This window comes from Rhinichthys klamathensis, unplaced genomic scaffold (assembly GCF_029890125.1).
Source record: "Rhinichthys klamathensis goyatoka isolate OS25496 unplaced genomic scaffold, OSU_Roscu_1.1 h1tg000149l_1, whole genome shotgun sequence".
Lineage (NCBI taxonomy): Eukaryota > Metazoa > Chordata > Actinopteri > Cypriniformes > Leuciscidae > Rhinichthys > Rhinichthys klamathensis.
In genome coordinates, this window is record NW_026606684.1 from 1,846,583 (window position 1) to 1,862,039 (window position 15,457).

General features: G+C 39.6%; 2 protein-coding genes across 5 annotated transcripts in view; one reads left to right on the top strand and one right to left on the bottom strand.

Annotated features, from left to right (window-relative positions):
* Nucleotides 1-1,033: 1,033 nt before the first annotated feature.
* On the bottom strand, nucleotides 1,034-6,289 carry hapstr1a (HUWE1 associated protein modifying stress responses a). Its single transcript, XM_056258200.1, has 4 exons — nucleotides 5,836-6,289; nucleotides 2,338-2,418; nucleotides 1,975-2,250; nucleotides 1,034-1,332 (listed from the first exon to the last, which is right to left on the bottom strand). Exons 1-4 carry the CDS (start codon nucleotides 6,029-6,031, stop codon nucleotides 1,088-1,090), a joined length of 798 nt encoding a protein of 265 aa, XP_056114175.1. The 5' UTR covers nucleotides 6,032-6,289; the 3' UTR covers nucleotides 1,034-1,087.
* A 3,149-nt stretch (nucleotides 6,290-9,438) lies between these two features.
* The window catches only part of usp7 (ubiquitin specific peptidase 7 (herpes virus-associated)), a 53,609-nt gene continuing 47,590 nt past the window's right edge, over nucleotides 9,439-15,457 (top strand). The window contains exons 1-6 of one of the 4 annotated variants that reach the window (XM_056258190.1): nucleotides 9,439-9,889; nucleotides 13,062-13,166; nucleotides 13,299-13,497; nucleotides 13,733-13,871; nucleotides 13,975-14,063; nucleotides 14,140-14,248. In XM_056258190.1, coding sequence (XP_056114165.1) covers nucleotides 9,811-9,889; nucleotides 13,062-13,166; nucleotides 13,299-13,497; nucleotides 13,733-13,871; nucleotides 13,975-14,063; nucleotides 14,140-14,248 — 720 coding nt within the window. In that variant the 5' untranslated portion in view covers nucleotides 9,439-9,810. Of the gene's footprint in view, nucleotides 9,890-10,370; nucleotides 10,463-10,948; nucleotides 11,079-13,061; nucleotides 13,167-13,298; nucleotides 13,498-13,732; nucleotides 13,872-13,974; nucleotides 14,064-14,139; nucleotides 14,249-15,457 lie in introns of those variants that run through there. The other 3 variants (XM_056258187.1, XM_056258188.1, XM_056258189.1) reach the window with 3 other exon arrangements.

Sequence of the window (15,457 nt, forward strand, 5' to 3'; positions counted from 1 at the left end):
CCACATCATGATTCCCCACCACCAGCGTTTTCTGAAATGCCAAACACTCATTAATCTAGAAGCATCAACATGAGGATCATATCAACTAATTGGTCATTCTACATAAAGCATCATACATCAAGAAATAAAGACAAGGGGAAAAGAAAATGCATACTGTTAGATGAAGGGTGATATATGAGAGAAAAGGAGCAGACACTCTAATCGCCCAGGGACTCATATTGACATATATTTCAACTTCTAAGAGGGTCAGTCTCCAGCTTGACTTCTATACATCAGTACACGTGCAGCTCTCCAAATCCTCTGGCCTGGATTTGAAAAGCACTAAAAGGACACTTCAATTTCAAGACGACACAGTTTTCCTCTACTTCAGTATACCTCTCCTGAGACAGCCATTCTTATAGCACAAAGACTCACCTAACCCCTAAACCAAATCACAACAGCCTTGAAATGTAAAATGTCAACATTGCACCATTTTATCATAAGCCTCGCTTCCCTTGCATTTCTTTTGATGTCTATATGGTTCCTAAAACAAAAAAAAACAGGTCTGGCTGAATGCATTAGTGCAAAATCATTATTGCAACTATCTCAAGTTCACACAAACATTTAGATCAGCAGCAGTTTCAATTACAACCAATAATGTTGCACATTTCTAAAATGATCACAACAGAACTGCCATTCAGAGAGTGCAAAGAAAAAGTGAAAATATACTGATGGGAAATGAGATGATGCTGACATTATTATCTAAAAAAATTAAATTAATAATTGTTAGCTTGGCACTATAGGAAGCGCAACTAGGAGGTATTGTGAACTAAAAATAGCCTATTAGATGTTGTAATCCTGCAGTTAATATGTTTCCAATAAACTGGATACTGACAGCATCATACAACTCAAAACATGATGCGGTCACTTGACTGATGAGATTCATTTTGCGGTAAGCGCAAGTCAACATGCATGGAACGTTATGGACTAGCCTCCACAGTATGAATATGCAAGTGTACTGCGCTCCTTGTTTCCTTTTGAGGGAACGCAAATGTTGAGGATTAAGTGGCTTTTATTTCAAACAAAGCATACAGAACAAGAACTGAGCTCAGAGCATTCTGTTGCGTTTATGGGTTGGGGAGTCTGTAATGACGTCTGCGCACTGGACCGAGGTCCGCTTCCTGCTGCCCGCGCTGCCAAGGTGGAGGGCCATCTCCTCCGATATGAAAGTGTTCAAGTCCACATCGTGCAGTCCATTCCGTCTGCGCCCTGCATTTGAGCTGCCGCTGACGTGAGTCGGAGATCCGGGAGTGCTTGAGCGGACACTGATGCCGGCCATTGCTCCACTTAGACCTGGAAAAGAAAGATGAGATTTAATTCATCATCATCATCATCATCACATGCACCTTTTCCACATGTCAATGCCACATTTGCTACCCATGATAATGATACATTTTAAACATGTTGTGGCTGTTATTTTACAAATCCTCTAAATACTCTTATTTAGAGGATTAACAACTGTAGGTAATGTGAAAAAATATTAAGCACTGTATTAACTGTTTTCAACATTGATAATAAATCATAAATATTTGAATGATTTCTGAAGGATCATGTGACACTGAAGACTGGAGTAATGGCTGATGAAAATTCAGCTTTGCATCACAAAAATAAATTATATTTAAGTATATTAAAAAAGAAAACCATTATTTTAATTTATAATAATATTTAACAATATTACATTTTTTCCTGTATTTTTGATCAAATAAATGCAGGCTTGATGAGCATAAGAGACTTCTTTCAAAAACACTAAAAATAGTAAAATTTCCAAACTTTTGACCAGTACTGTATATATATATAAGTGGGGAGGAGAAAAAGATATCAATAACCACCATATGTATTCTACAAAGTGCAGTCACTAAATGTTGAGACATGATGTCATATGGTAATCATGTTCAGTCGGCTGTATCTTAACTGTGATCGGGCAGTAATATTTACCATGTAGTGCTATGGCCTCACAGAAGGGCTGTAAATCAGTCTCTACAGATGATACGGAGTCCGATGAAGGTGGTCGGTTAGGAGAATGGACAGTCAGTTTGGGGGCAGCTCTAGAAGTCCTTGGTGGTGGCGCTTTACCACAAAGGAAACTTATCAAATCTTCCCTTCGTATAGTTCTCCTTCGCTTTTTGACCCAGGCCAAAACATCTTTAATACGTCGCTGATGACCAATCTGGATTCCTAAGTCAAAGCTTCTCTTATGTGCATCAACACTCTCTGTTGAACAGATTACATTAATTTAATTATTTATGCAATTACAACAGGGTGGGGCACTAGATGTGTGCAAACTCAAATCTTTAATACCTTTGTAAAGATTAGTCACAGCTGTTGCAGCGTTCTGAAACGGAGACCACAATGACAGTCCTTGCTGATGACAGACTCGATCTGTAAGACAGGAATAAATTAGGGGAGCTCATGTGACCTTAAAGACAACAGAGATTACTCAAATAAATTAGGTCCAGAATAGTATTCAGACAGGATTTCTATTGTTAACCTTTACACTATAAGACTGGGAAAATCGTGTTTTTCTAAATGTGTGTGTAGACAATACATGACAAATTCAGCTGGTTTTGCAATGGATTAAATCATGCCCATGCTATTTTTAAAGAGACAATACGCTAATTTCACGCAGCCGCCATTTTGAAATCGAAAGCAAGGCTCCGGTGGGAAGAACCCCGGAAGTAAAGATAGACAACAATGACTTGGACTACCAACCTGAAGCTGCTGCCGCGATTTACACTATTGGATGTTAATATCCAATATAGGATATGTATATAGTTCGTTCCTGCTTCTTTTTTTTTCTTTCTGAATTATATATAAAAAAAATATTTTATTTATAAATGAATTTCACTGTATATAGTCTAAAGTATGAAAGAAATGTATGTACAGTTTTAGAATAACTCATTTCTACATTTAAGCTGCAGTCGGCAAGTCTAGCAGATTGAGTGGACTTAGGCAAAATTTTGAATGTTTACAACTCTCATGCCCCTCCCCCACTATAAACGGATACCCTCCCACCGAGTTCGTGCTCGTCAGTGCGTGTGCACCAGATTTTCTGTGAACGCGCCCGTCTCATCAGCATCCATCAACACCATGGAGTATTTGGAAGTATGCTGCCCTGGCTAATCTACCGATAGATTGCAATTGCTAACGTCATTTATACTCTAAATGAGCTTACTGGATTTGTTAAGTGTTTTGAAAGCGAGATACATCCGCCATCACTCTTCGTTACTGCGCGAACTTCAGGCTTGTGCATGTGATTGTAACATACAGGGGTGAGGGGTGGCGTGTGCCCGATCTGTGATTGACAGTCAGATCTCACACCCCCCTGCGCTGATTGGACCCGATGATCCGGGAGCTGTGTATTTTTGCAAAACAAATAACACGCTCGAGGTGGAGTTAGAAGCTCAGGTTTTTTTCTAAAACCACTTTATGTATGTTGTTCTGTCAGATTATAGTGTCGATTTCACTGAATATGATCAAAAAAATGTTGCCGACGGCAGCTTTAAACAACAATACGCCATCGCATTCGCGACTCTCCTGTGATTAAAGGGGGCACTTCCGGTTTTCTTCCCACCAGAGCCTCGCTTTCGATTTCAAAATAACGGCTGCGTGAAATCAGCGTATAAAGGGTTAGTTCACCCAAAAATTTAAATCATCCCATAATTTACTCACCCTCAAGCCATTCTAGGTGTATTATATGACTTTCTTCTTTCAGCAAAACACAGTCGGAGTTATATTACAAAATATCCTGGCTCTTCCCAGCTTTATAATGCCAATGAATGGTACCTTGTTTTTTGAAGCGCAAAAAAGCACATCCATCCATCATAAAAGTAATCCATACGGCTCCAGGGGGTTAATAAAGGCCTTCTGAAGCAAAACGTTTTTGTAAGAAAAATATCCATATTTATAACTTTATAAACTATAATCACTGGGTTCCGGTAACGGCCCTACTAGAGTCTAGTTCCGGCCTCTGACCCGACGCATGACGTAGGATGTAGGCGTACACTCAAACAAATTGGGCTGGGCAACAAACTCAGGATCCTCCGACATTTCTCTTTACAAATTCTCATTATGGACCTCTAATTTTTGTGACCAGTGTTTTGTTTTGTTCTATACCCTGCGCTTCAGAGTTTGTCAATACGCCATGCGTCGGGCCAGAGATCACTCTTTGGCCGGAACTAGACACATGTACGGACGCCAGTGATTCTAGTTTATAAAGTTATAAATATGGATATTTTTCTTACAAAAACACAATGCTTCTCTTCAGAAGGCCTTTATTAACCCCCTGGAGCCATATGGACTACTTATATGATGATGTGCTTTTTTGGGGCTTCAAAAACTCAGGCTCTATTCACTCCCATTATAAAGCTGGGAAGAGCCAGGATATTTTGTAATATAACTCCGACTGTGTTTGGCTAAAAGAAGAAAGTAAATTATGGGATAATTTTCATTTTTGGGTGAACTACCCCTTTAAGTGCCTAACCATAACAATTGCTAATTTATTGCTAAAATAAAATACACTTTCCATTTTATACATTTGTACAAGCAAAAGCTGCAATTAAAAGGATACTTTACATAAATAAAAGAATATTAGGGATTGACAGTCTAGGTCACCATTCACTCTCACTGTATGGAAAAGGATGCAATGAAAATTAATGGTGGTACCTAACATTCTGTCTAACATCTGCTTTTGTGTTCAAAAGAAATTCATACAGTTTTTGAAAAACCTGAGAGTTAGTAGTAAATAACGAAAGAATATTAATTAAAGGATTAAAGGTCATATTTGTTGTTTTTTTCTAGAGGGAAAAGGATCAATTTAATTTTTTTTACAAATAATAAAAGTATTGTTTATAAACTGATCAAAATATTTTATATATTTATATTACACATATACACACACACAAACTAAAATTACACTAAATATACATTTTATATTGAGCTAATACCATAGCATTATTGTTTTTTTTTAAATAACCAAATAAAGCAAAAGATGCACTTGTCAGTTCAGCAGATTATGAAAGAACGATGGAAGCGAATGGTGACCGTTCCTGTCAGTACCTAACGTTTCTTTTTGTGTTTCACAATAAAAAAGAATTTCATAGAGGTTCAGAACAACATAACAGCTAGTAAATATAATGGGAGTTTTCATTTTAGGGTGAACTAACTATCCCTTTAAGAGCGAGTTCAGATAGTCCTCGTGTAATCCAAACAATGGCTGTGTGTCAAACCCTAGTGAGAACCAACCTGGAAAGGATATAATGTTACTATATTGGATAATATGTTGCACAAAAGTAGGCAGTTGAGTGCACTAGGTTTTGAAACACAGCCACAAAAGGACACAAGCTAGCTCACTAACCGGCAGGGCTTTGCCAAAATGTGTGATTTTATAAGACTATAAAACGTTAATGTGTTACGCATGAAAACAGTTACTCCTATACAGATAGTTTAGCCGAAAGGAACGAAAATGTCATATTAAAGGGCGAATTAGCCGGCTTTCAGGCTAGCCGGTTAGCAATAGCAAGGCCAATATAATAACAACGAACAAACTGTCAAACACAGCCAGACCGGCGCGGCTAAAGCTAATTATCATACACACGCTCAAAAACAACCATAACACGCTGCTTTTGATGACGTTAGTGGCCAAATGATACCGGTAAGTTATACGTTTTTTGATCGAAAGGTGTGGTTCGGTCGAAAACCAGCAAGTCTACGAGATTTTTCTAGACGCTAAAGGTATTTTTAGTCGAGCTGCTGGAAGTCTGTGGGCCGCTGATAGGGTCTCTTTCTCTGCCCACAGACCTTTATAAAGTTGCGCCACCGCCGTAGCGGAATTCTGGAAGAGATGCCAGAGTTGTTCCTGGTTCTGGTCCACCGCCTCCTCGTTCGGCTCTTCTCTTTCGGCCTCTGCCAGGCATTGGCGCTCCCATTTGGAGAACCAGTGTTCGGGTCCGTGTTCGTGGATCTCCGCTTCGCTCTCCTCCTTCTTCTCCTCCATGATGAATACTGAGAAACTTCGGTGAACTTCTGCTCGTTTTTTCCCCCTGTAATTTCTTGCTCTTGTGGGTTAATTCTAGTTCTTGAAATCACGCAACATCCGATCAGTGTCGGTTAATATCCTTATTTCTGGATTTACGGGCCTGAATTAAAACGAAATGAAGTGAAATGTTTTGTCTTTTGTGACGCCGAAATGTAATTACCCAGGACAGTAGCTGTCTACCCCCGGTTAGAGGATCGCTTTTGCCCTGCGCAGTTCCTCGATGTGGGCGGATCATATTTAAAACACGCCCACTTGTTTTGCGCATGCCCGTTTCAACGCTGTTGCACTATGGTCAAACGTGAGAACCAATGGGGGGAGGCAGCTTAACATCCAGCTCCCCCTCTGGATATAATGGGTGGAGCTTGAAGGTCCAGCCACACCCTAACCCTAAATCGAATTAGGTTGAGCCAGAGCTGGGTTGAGCCATAGGGTTGAGCTCGTTGAGCTCAGTCTATGGTTGAGCTCCACCCATTAGGTTCAGAGAGGGGGAGCTGGACGTCATTTGGCCAGCGAGCACCACTTGAAAAGTATCACTGACTGAACCAAACTGAAGAGTATCGCCTAATATAGGCCTAGTGTATGTCGTGCTACATGCTAACATTAAAACTTAAAACACGTATAGTTACGTTTATTAATTGTTTTAGATGATCTGAAATACATTAATGTTAGAAGTCTGTAAAGTAGGCCTAATTTACTTGATTAATGTCAAATAATTTATTTGACCCACATATGGATTCTTGTAGGTAAAGTTAACAGTGCGGGTTTAGCTGAAAACTTAAATTCTGCTCAGATATGTTTGTTGGGTGTGAGAATTTTGCTCAAACAATGATTTTAGAAATAATGCTTTGATTACATTTCTGAGCAAGTGGGTGTCATTGTAAGTATTGGCTAAACCACTTCAGACCTGTAGGCAGAAAGTTTGGAGATGAAAAGCTCTCAGTGTAAAAAGCATGTTAAATTAATTAAGTAAGTGTGCGTGCCACATCTATTCAAAATCTATTAAATGAAAATCTATTCAAAATATGGCTATTTGAATAGCATTCCTGGCGCTAGCAACACTGAGGTTATGGGTTTGATTCCCACAAAACACATAAATAAAATGTACACCTTGAATGCAATGTAAGTTGTATTGGATAAGCCAAATGCATAAATGTAAATTAAAACCAGTCATAGTTCTTCTCTTTGTACACTATGTAAAAAGGTTTGATGGCTGTTATATTACAGCATTACAATGTCCACATAAACAGGATGAAAGGATTGAACTTTATTATTGGAAATCCTAACTTTACTATTAAAGGAAATCCCATCCTATTTAGTATATAAACTTTGAAAATATTTTAAAGGATTGTACAAATTCCTGTAAACAAATCACTAGCCTATTCTAACCCATAGTTTACAAATGTTGTTCATAATATGAAACAATACAATGTGGAGACCGCTGTCAAGTTCAATGCAGCTACTCCACACATTTCCACTCTTTTGTTTGTTTAGCTTGAGCTAATAAGTTCGTTTAGTTTATAAAAATAAAAAAAAGACTGTAATTAATGTGCTCACACAGATGCAACATCTGTCAATTCTGTAATTAATTTGCACTGATGTGGAAAATATATTAAATGAATGCAAGGACACTGAAGGGCTCCAGGGAACAATTGTAATAATGCACAGTCACCCCAATTACTATATGAGCTTTTATTGTGAAATCAAGCAATTATTTCCTCTTGTAAACAAAAGGAGCTTCGCTGAGCATAAGTTAATCGAAGAATCACAACGACACAAATTGGTTTTGTCTAACATTATTTGGCTGAGAATAAAAGTATTTGAAACAGAACACCTTGATCATGTTAATTTATTAACCATATATGACAGTCATTACAGAATACAGAGCGTTTATTTTTTGTTGAATATACGATTAGTTGCTGAGAAGAGTTTAATTCTGTGACGTTTTCAAACCATGAATGACTATGCAGCAGGGCCCATGCAGCTGCTTGTCCTCCTTGCCAATATTTTTTGCGCAATCCACCTCCGAAACCCCCCTCACACATTGACTTTGTTGACTATGTTGTAGATCCTTCTCAGTCAGCAGGAAATGGACTGAACATATCAACACCATGGTCATGCCAGAGAAATCAAATTGATCACCCTATTTGGTCAACACTATCAGACACAATAATAATGTATTTATTTAAATATTTATTAGAATAATACAACAATTACTTCAAAAAATGAATTGTTGTGGTTTCCAAATGATTTTGAGGGCTACCTAATGAATATTTACTGTGTTGACACAGTGTATTTATTTTGAATAAAATAGATGTATTAAATAGCAGCCGAGGGAAATTATCTCAAACTATTTACAATTACTTAAAATGAATAAAAAACAAACTCATAATTTTTTTTTTAAACTGCAGTAGGTGGTAGTAAAAACAAAATGCAATTTATTTGATAACTTTTTTTTTCCTGCTTTTCTTTCAAATAGGGCTATACATATTAAGGCTATATTGCTGTTGTATGTTGTTTTTTCATACGTTTAATATATACCTATATTTTTTTAATCTAGGCTATTATTGTGTTTTGTGTAATTGTCTGAGGACAAGTTTTTTTTGACAAGTGATAATTATAAAGTTGTGGGATATGTTCGTCCCACGTCTTAAGAATCAATGAGCGATTTTTGCTAAATAAGATTTTTTTTTTTTTTTTAATGGACTTACACATTTCCGTAATTTTATACAACCCACATAACTGGATAATAACCTATAGGGATGCTGCTGTCAGTAAAGCAAAATATGAATAAACAATATATATATATATAGAAAAGTTTCAATAAAGTCTAGCGTGAGGCAGCATTTGTGTTTATGTCGCTCGCGGTGTGCGCCACTGTTTGGATCTCCATGCGGATGTGACATTTCAGAGAGGAGCGCGACCGCCATTTTGAGTTTTACCTCAAACTGAACACCATAAACCACGGGAGCGGGTGAGAGAGGCTCTGGCCGTGACCGGGCAAAATTATCTTTTCTCGTTTGAATAGCCGTTTGGGATGCAGCTTCAGTGTACAATTGCGCGTTAGGTGTTCAGGTTAGTTTTACAAATAACGGCGAGGCGAAACGCAGTCATTTTAGTGAGTTTAAACTTCTAAATTAGTGCGATTTCACATTAGAGTCTGGTTTGAATGGATAGGTTTTTTCTTCGTTCCCCCCCAGAAGAGGGACAATCGGAGGAGCACACGGACTGGAAATATTGCAGGGAAAGTTGTATTTAAAATAATCTTGCGGAGGCGCATGAGTTGCGCTGTTTCTTGTTTTATCACTTTTGCTAGCTTCAGCTGGGCTATCTGTGTTTTCCCCGGCTGCAGGTTGTTGTGAGTTGCATTCGCCCCGCACTTCTACGGGGGAAAGCCGGGGTTTCATTCATCGGGCCTTCGTGAAGCAGAAGCCCGAGGCCTCCGACTATCCTTACCGTTAGCATCCCTTCACCCAGGCGCCGAGATTGGGCGAATAGCGAGCAAATACGTCCGCGTTTCTCTGCCTGCTCCCCCACCGGCCTCCCTTCCTCCATCCCCGGCGCTGACAGCAGACAAGGCCGAGGTCGTCTTAGTGCAGGCCCAGCCGCAAAGGCTCGACCTGTTTACCCCACCTCTGCGTCCTCCGACTCCCCACCAGCCTCTGCCCGCGGAACCGCCATCAGACCGGCCCGAGGGAGACAAAGAGCCCAAGCATCTTCCCATTCTCAAAGCCGCCAACATGAACCACCATCACACGCAGCAGCAGCAGAAAGCCGGCGAGCAGCAGCTCAGCGAGCCCGAGGACATGGAGATGGAGGGTACGTCAAGGCCTTAAGCAAAAACAAAAAGCTCACAGCCTTTAGTTTAATATCACAACCAACATTTTCACATCAAGCCCATATTTAACGAGTTAACTGTTTATTAGCAAGCCACACTGTCGCATGTTTTGACCCCAATAGCTTGTTAGCCAGCAGCTAACCGTTAAGTTACCTCGCTGCATGAGGAGTTTAGCCAGTCAGCAAAAGGTCCATTTTTTTTATTTACCTCATCATCTGCGTTATATTGCACTGCTACGTCGTTACTAGAAAACGCATAACGGTTGTTTTTTAAATCACAATACTGTTAATGTGCCCGTTACGCGAGGTGGATTTTGTTCTATTAGCGTCTGGCTATGTGCTGCTGCCTGCATTAACGTGGCGCAGCCCATCTTTAAGCCTTTCTATCCAACAAACTTGTGTCAGATTTTCATCTGATTATGTAAGGAGCCCCTCGGCTGCACCTGTAACGTTAGATCATGTGGGGAACTTTTTAAAGCGTTATAGGGTTAATTCTCACAGATGAGGTAGTTATTTAGATGGACAAAACCGTATTCGCATGCAGAATGGATAAACGTGAGTCAATAACATTGTTTTGTGATTTAAAGGACGGAGAAGCGTTTGTTGTTGATGCGATCTGACAAGAGCATTAAACAGGGCATTCGTCCACTAACGTTAACTTTTTCACATTTAATCGGGCAGTTTAATGCCCTTTCAGAACATCTGCTTATTTAGACATTTCTGAAGAACCACTTCAATGAATGGCTTTCATCCATAGTCAGCAAATCCTCATGTTCAGTGCTAGTGGAGTCAAATAAACAGCATCGACACCGGATGATTGCTGGACAACAGCACCATTTTGAACTATAATTCGCTCTTGAACTAACGTTACATAGAAGATGACGAGCTTTCTGTGCGATATCTAACCTAATTGGTTAAGTTGCATTCAGTTGTTACAGTGTCTTATTAATGTTAACAGTTACTGTTGTTATTATTGGCTTTGGATGTGAGCCGCATATGAAGTTGTGCAGCTCGATTAGGGGGAGTGGATGGCAGTTTTATTTCAAGATGGTGGACTGTATTTTGCACAGATCAGACTCACGAGAGGCCTGCTTGCGTATGTGTTTGTTTATATCTGGGTGACTGCGCGGCCCGTGGCACATGATGGCTCACCAAAGGATCCGCGATCCAAGTAATTTATTTGGTCATTAGATGGTGTTGGATGACACCGTTTGTCCCGAATATATGCTCTGTTTGCGGAGGGTGAAACGTTAGCAGCTCGGCTAAATGTGTATGGAGGGGGAGGGTGGTAAACGAAGAGGATCGACTCAGAAACGAGTCGTTAATGTAGCGTCTTTTTCTTAAGCGACAGCCTTATTATTGATAATATGGGGGTAGTACCTATGCAGTAAGCTTTAAATTTAGATTTGATGCGTTTCCGATATCGTAATGACTGTGCGTCAAGGCCAGCGCGTGGGGATCCATCGACAGCGCGCGGGGATTTTCTGCTTCTTCATTGTATAACGAGTCATGCTGTGGGACCGCTCGCCATTTTTAATGATTACGGCTTGCTTGTCTGTTTTTGGCTCGTGCCCTCTCGCGATCGTGGTTATAACACTTAAAAGGCCCTAGAACATTGATGTGATTTCTTACTCTGTATTTCTGACGTTAAATTTTCCGCTGCGTTTCATCAAAGTTCTGCAGTGCACGTGTGGGGGCGTTTCTGATGCTGTTGTCCAGAGACCCGCACTGAGACCTTTCAACACATGAACATATATCACACCTCACGAAGGCCTAAGAATGCGCAAATTTAACGTAATTTGCCACTAAGAAGCATGCAGGTTGGCCTGTTTTTAGTCTCACTCATTCAGGCCTCATTAAACAACAAAACGTCTTGAAGAGAACCTGTTTGTTTTGTCTTGCATGCTCTTGGTGCATTTAATGCAGCTTTCATGCGTTATCAGAATTTTTTTAAGTCGTAATTACAAGTTTGTTGCATTCAATTTGTCAGAAAAATAGGAATATTGGAGGACACCGCGGTTAATTTGTGTAGCCTATATTTTTGGGAAATCTTACTGCCAAACTGTAGCCTATTGAATGTATTTGGTCAATATCCAATGGATTTCTTACATTGACAACCATAAACATTCATGTATTGTACATTCATCATGCTGCCTAGTTAGCTTGCTAACAATTCTGTAATTTCGGTCAAATAAATGCTGTCTCAAAATTTGCATCAAATGGTTTTATATATGTAGATGTTGTGGGGGAAACCAAATAAAATTGTCACTAGCAATAGTTTTCTCCTCCGCTATGTTTGAAGTTTATGGCCTGCCCAAGTCGGAAAATTGGGTATCAAAATGATCTCTCAGTGACTTGAGAGGCCATTCGTGTCTAATTTCTGATTAGGAAATTAGTATTTATGATAATTCTGATAGCATGTGAAGGAAGCACATGTCCTCCTAGGAAGTCATGTTTACATTGTCAGGTGTGCTCAATCACTTTGATCTAACACAAACAAAAATACAGCAAGTGTTTTTTAAACTCCACTTCAAAATAATCAATGCGCATTGGGTGTGTGTTTGCTTAGTTTTAATTAAATTTAAGAATGTAAGTAATTATTATACAGTACTGTTGTATTTTCATTTTAACAAATCAATAAACACTACAGCCATTGTATCCAACTCAAACTCAGATCTCCCACTTGCAATTACAACATTGTGGTTGTGTTCCTATGCTTTCAACTTGTAAATATGATCTCTCCAACATGACTTGAATGCACCATCTATACACGTCTTATTGGCTACCTTAAAATGTTACAAATACAATTTCAATCATTAAAGATGTCTCCAGCAGTGTTTCAGAGTCCTCAATGGTTACAGATGCAAATTTAGTTTCGTCACTGGCAGTTCTCAGTGGTTTTTAATTGTTACTTTGCATGTTTAAAAAAAAAAAAAAAATAGAACAGGATCTATTAAGTAGTTTGTTGTATAGAGCTAGCTACACATGCTAAATTCTTAGTAATCAATTTTTTGGGTGCATTTGTACCTGTTGCACAGTGGATCTTAGCAGCACCATAATAAGAGTGAGCTTGCAATAAATCTTATGGGCCTGGTGCATTTTACGTTAGCATTACAGTTGACAAGGGAATTTCCGTTTTGTCTTTTTCTTTCAGCTGGGGACCCAGATGATCCTCCAAGAATTCCCCAAAATCCAGTCATCAATGGGAACGTGGCTATGGCTGACGGACACAACAACACAGAGGAGGACATGGAGGATGGTAAGGAACATAATGAAGCTCAGCACCATGCATGATAACACTTTATTTTTTACATGATTGTTTTTAATATCTCAAGTTATGAATGGAAGTAAATCTGCAGCTCTAACTATTTATTACAACACGTCATAACAGACACAAGCTGGCGCTCTGAAGCAACTTTCCGCTTTGTGGTGGAGCGCTTTAGCAGGCTGAGTGAGTCTGTGCTCAGCCCACCCTGCTTCGTGAGAAATCTGCCCTGGAAGATCATGGTGATGCCCCGGTTTTACCCAGACAGACCTCACCAGAAGAGCGTTGGATTCTTCCTTCAGTGCAATGCTGAGTCTGACTCTACGTAAGCAATCACCGCCATTACACAGAAAAGTGGACAATGAATAAGTCCATTAATTCAAGGACATCATTGAAATCTCTATACTAGAAAATGTAAAGTTAATATATTTAGCCTTTTAAAACATTTTTTTAGTAGTTTGCTTTTTTTTATTTGGGAATAGTTCTCCCTCACTTAAAGCAACTTATTTTTGTTTTTTAAGCGAGCCTAATTTAATTAACCGATTCCTCCTCGTATGTAGGTCCTGGTCATGCCATGCTCAAGCCATGCTCAAAATAATCAACTACAAAGATGATGAGAAATCCTTCAGCCGCCGCATTAGTCACCTTTTCTTCCACAAGGAAAATGACTGGGGCTTTTCCAACTTCATGTCATGGAGTGTAAGTAAACAGTTTTTTTTTTTATTATAGTCTCTGCTGAGCTGGTGTTGTCAGAGGAGAGCAGAGCTAAAAAGCTGATGTTAAAGTGATGTTTTGATTTTAGGATGTGACTGATCCTGAACGGGGCTTTGTGGAGGATGATAAGGTCACTTTTGAGGTCTACGTTCAAGCCGATGCTCCTCACGGTGTGGCGTAAGTCATTTCTCGTGACGTTTTCTATGTTGACAAGCTTTTACGACGATAGCTGATGTCACTGTTTTACTTACAGCTGGGATTCAAAGAAACACACTGGTTACGTGGGGTTGAAGAATCAAGGAGCCACATGTTACATGAATAGCTTACTACAGACTCTCTTCTTCACAAACCAGCTTCGGCGGGTGAGACATCTGCCTTTCATTATCACAATCAGAAGGGGTTGTTAATCTTTTTTTATTTTTATTTTTTTATATTCTTACAGAATGCAGTATGTATAACATAATTAGATATTTGCTTGGAATGTGCATGAGTTAAATGACTATTAAAAACAGTATTCCTACTTTGCAAATTGATTTTCCATTGCCTGCTATAAGCTCCAGTGGAATACAGCCTACTTTCCTACTGCATCCCTCACCTAACTGAAGTAGATGCATTATTTTGAGGAGATGATGCAGTCTGCTTTCAGGTGCAGCCAAGTGTGGCCATATTTTGAGTCTTATTGGTAATGTTTGGTTCTTATTAGAGTCATACATCTCACCGGATGGGGATACACTTTATATTGGAAAGAAAATGTGAAGCAATAAGCAGACCTGAAAATGTGACCTACGTGAATCTCGCATATCTGTAAAAAAAAAAGAAAAAAAAAAAGGGGGTGGTGGTGGTGTGTGCCGGCTGCCGGAGTGAAAAGGAGAGGATATGAGGACATAACAGGCTGACGTGCGTACAGATTTTTCCTTCCTTTCCAAGTATAAACAAGGACGTATTTGCGTTCAGCTTGTTCACCTGCTCAATTTCGTACCTCAGTCGCTCTCGCGCTACAGTGGTATCGTTGTCAGTTGACAAGAACATGGCCGTTAGGCCACCAGTAGGGTTGGGCGATATATCGTTATAGTTCAAATTTGCGCTATGATCCTTGCTCCAAGCAAGCTGCTGACTGCTTTTGTAGAAATATCGTGCATTCTATCAGAGTTGCAGTTCTGGCGCCTCCGTCTCAACAGCATTAGTGTACAACGCGACAAATACTCATATCAAATGTTAACGCAGAGGAACGGCCACATCAGTTCAGTGAGTTCACAAAAGTTCATTATTTGCATGTGTTTTAAAGCCTTGCCGGTTAAACATGTAATTCACTGCTGATGCGCTGTTCTGAGCGCGAACACCCGACGCGCACATGCACTAAAAGCCTGTCTAACAGCGCCTGGTTACTGGACTAAGTTATCTTTCGAGTCTTATTTCGCTAATACTCTCAAATACACACAAGGTTTACATAAGGAAAGTTGATTATGTCTAAACTGAAAGCAAACCGAGAAAATTGAGAGAAATCTGCTTGTCAAATGCGCGTGTATATTAGACGCGTCGCGTACAGGTCTTAAAGAGACAGTAGCCCTAAT

Coding starts and splice junctions, on each gene's coding strand:
- hapstr1a (XM_056258200.1), bottom strand. CDS start 6,031: ATGGAGGAGAAGAAGGAGGAGAGCGAAGCGGAGATCCACGAACACGGA. Junction 2,419..5,835: donor GGTGGCGCAACTTTATAAAG/GTCTGTGGGCAG, acceptor CCTGTCTTACAG/ATCGAGTCTGTCATCAGCAA. Junction 1,333..1,974: donor TGAGGCCATAGCACTACATG/GTAAATATTACT, acceptor TTTCTTTTCCAG/GTCTAAGTGGAGCAATGGCC.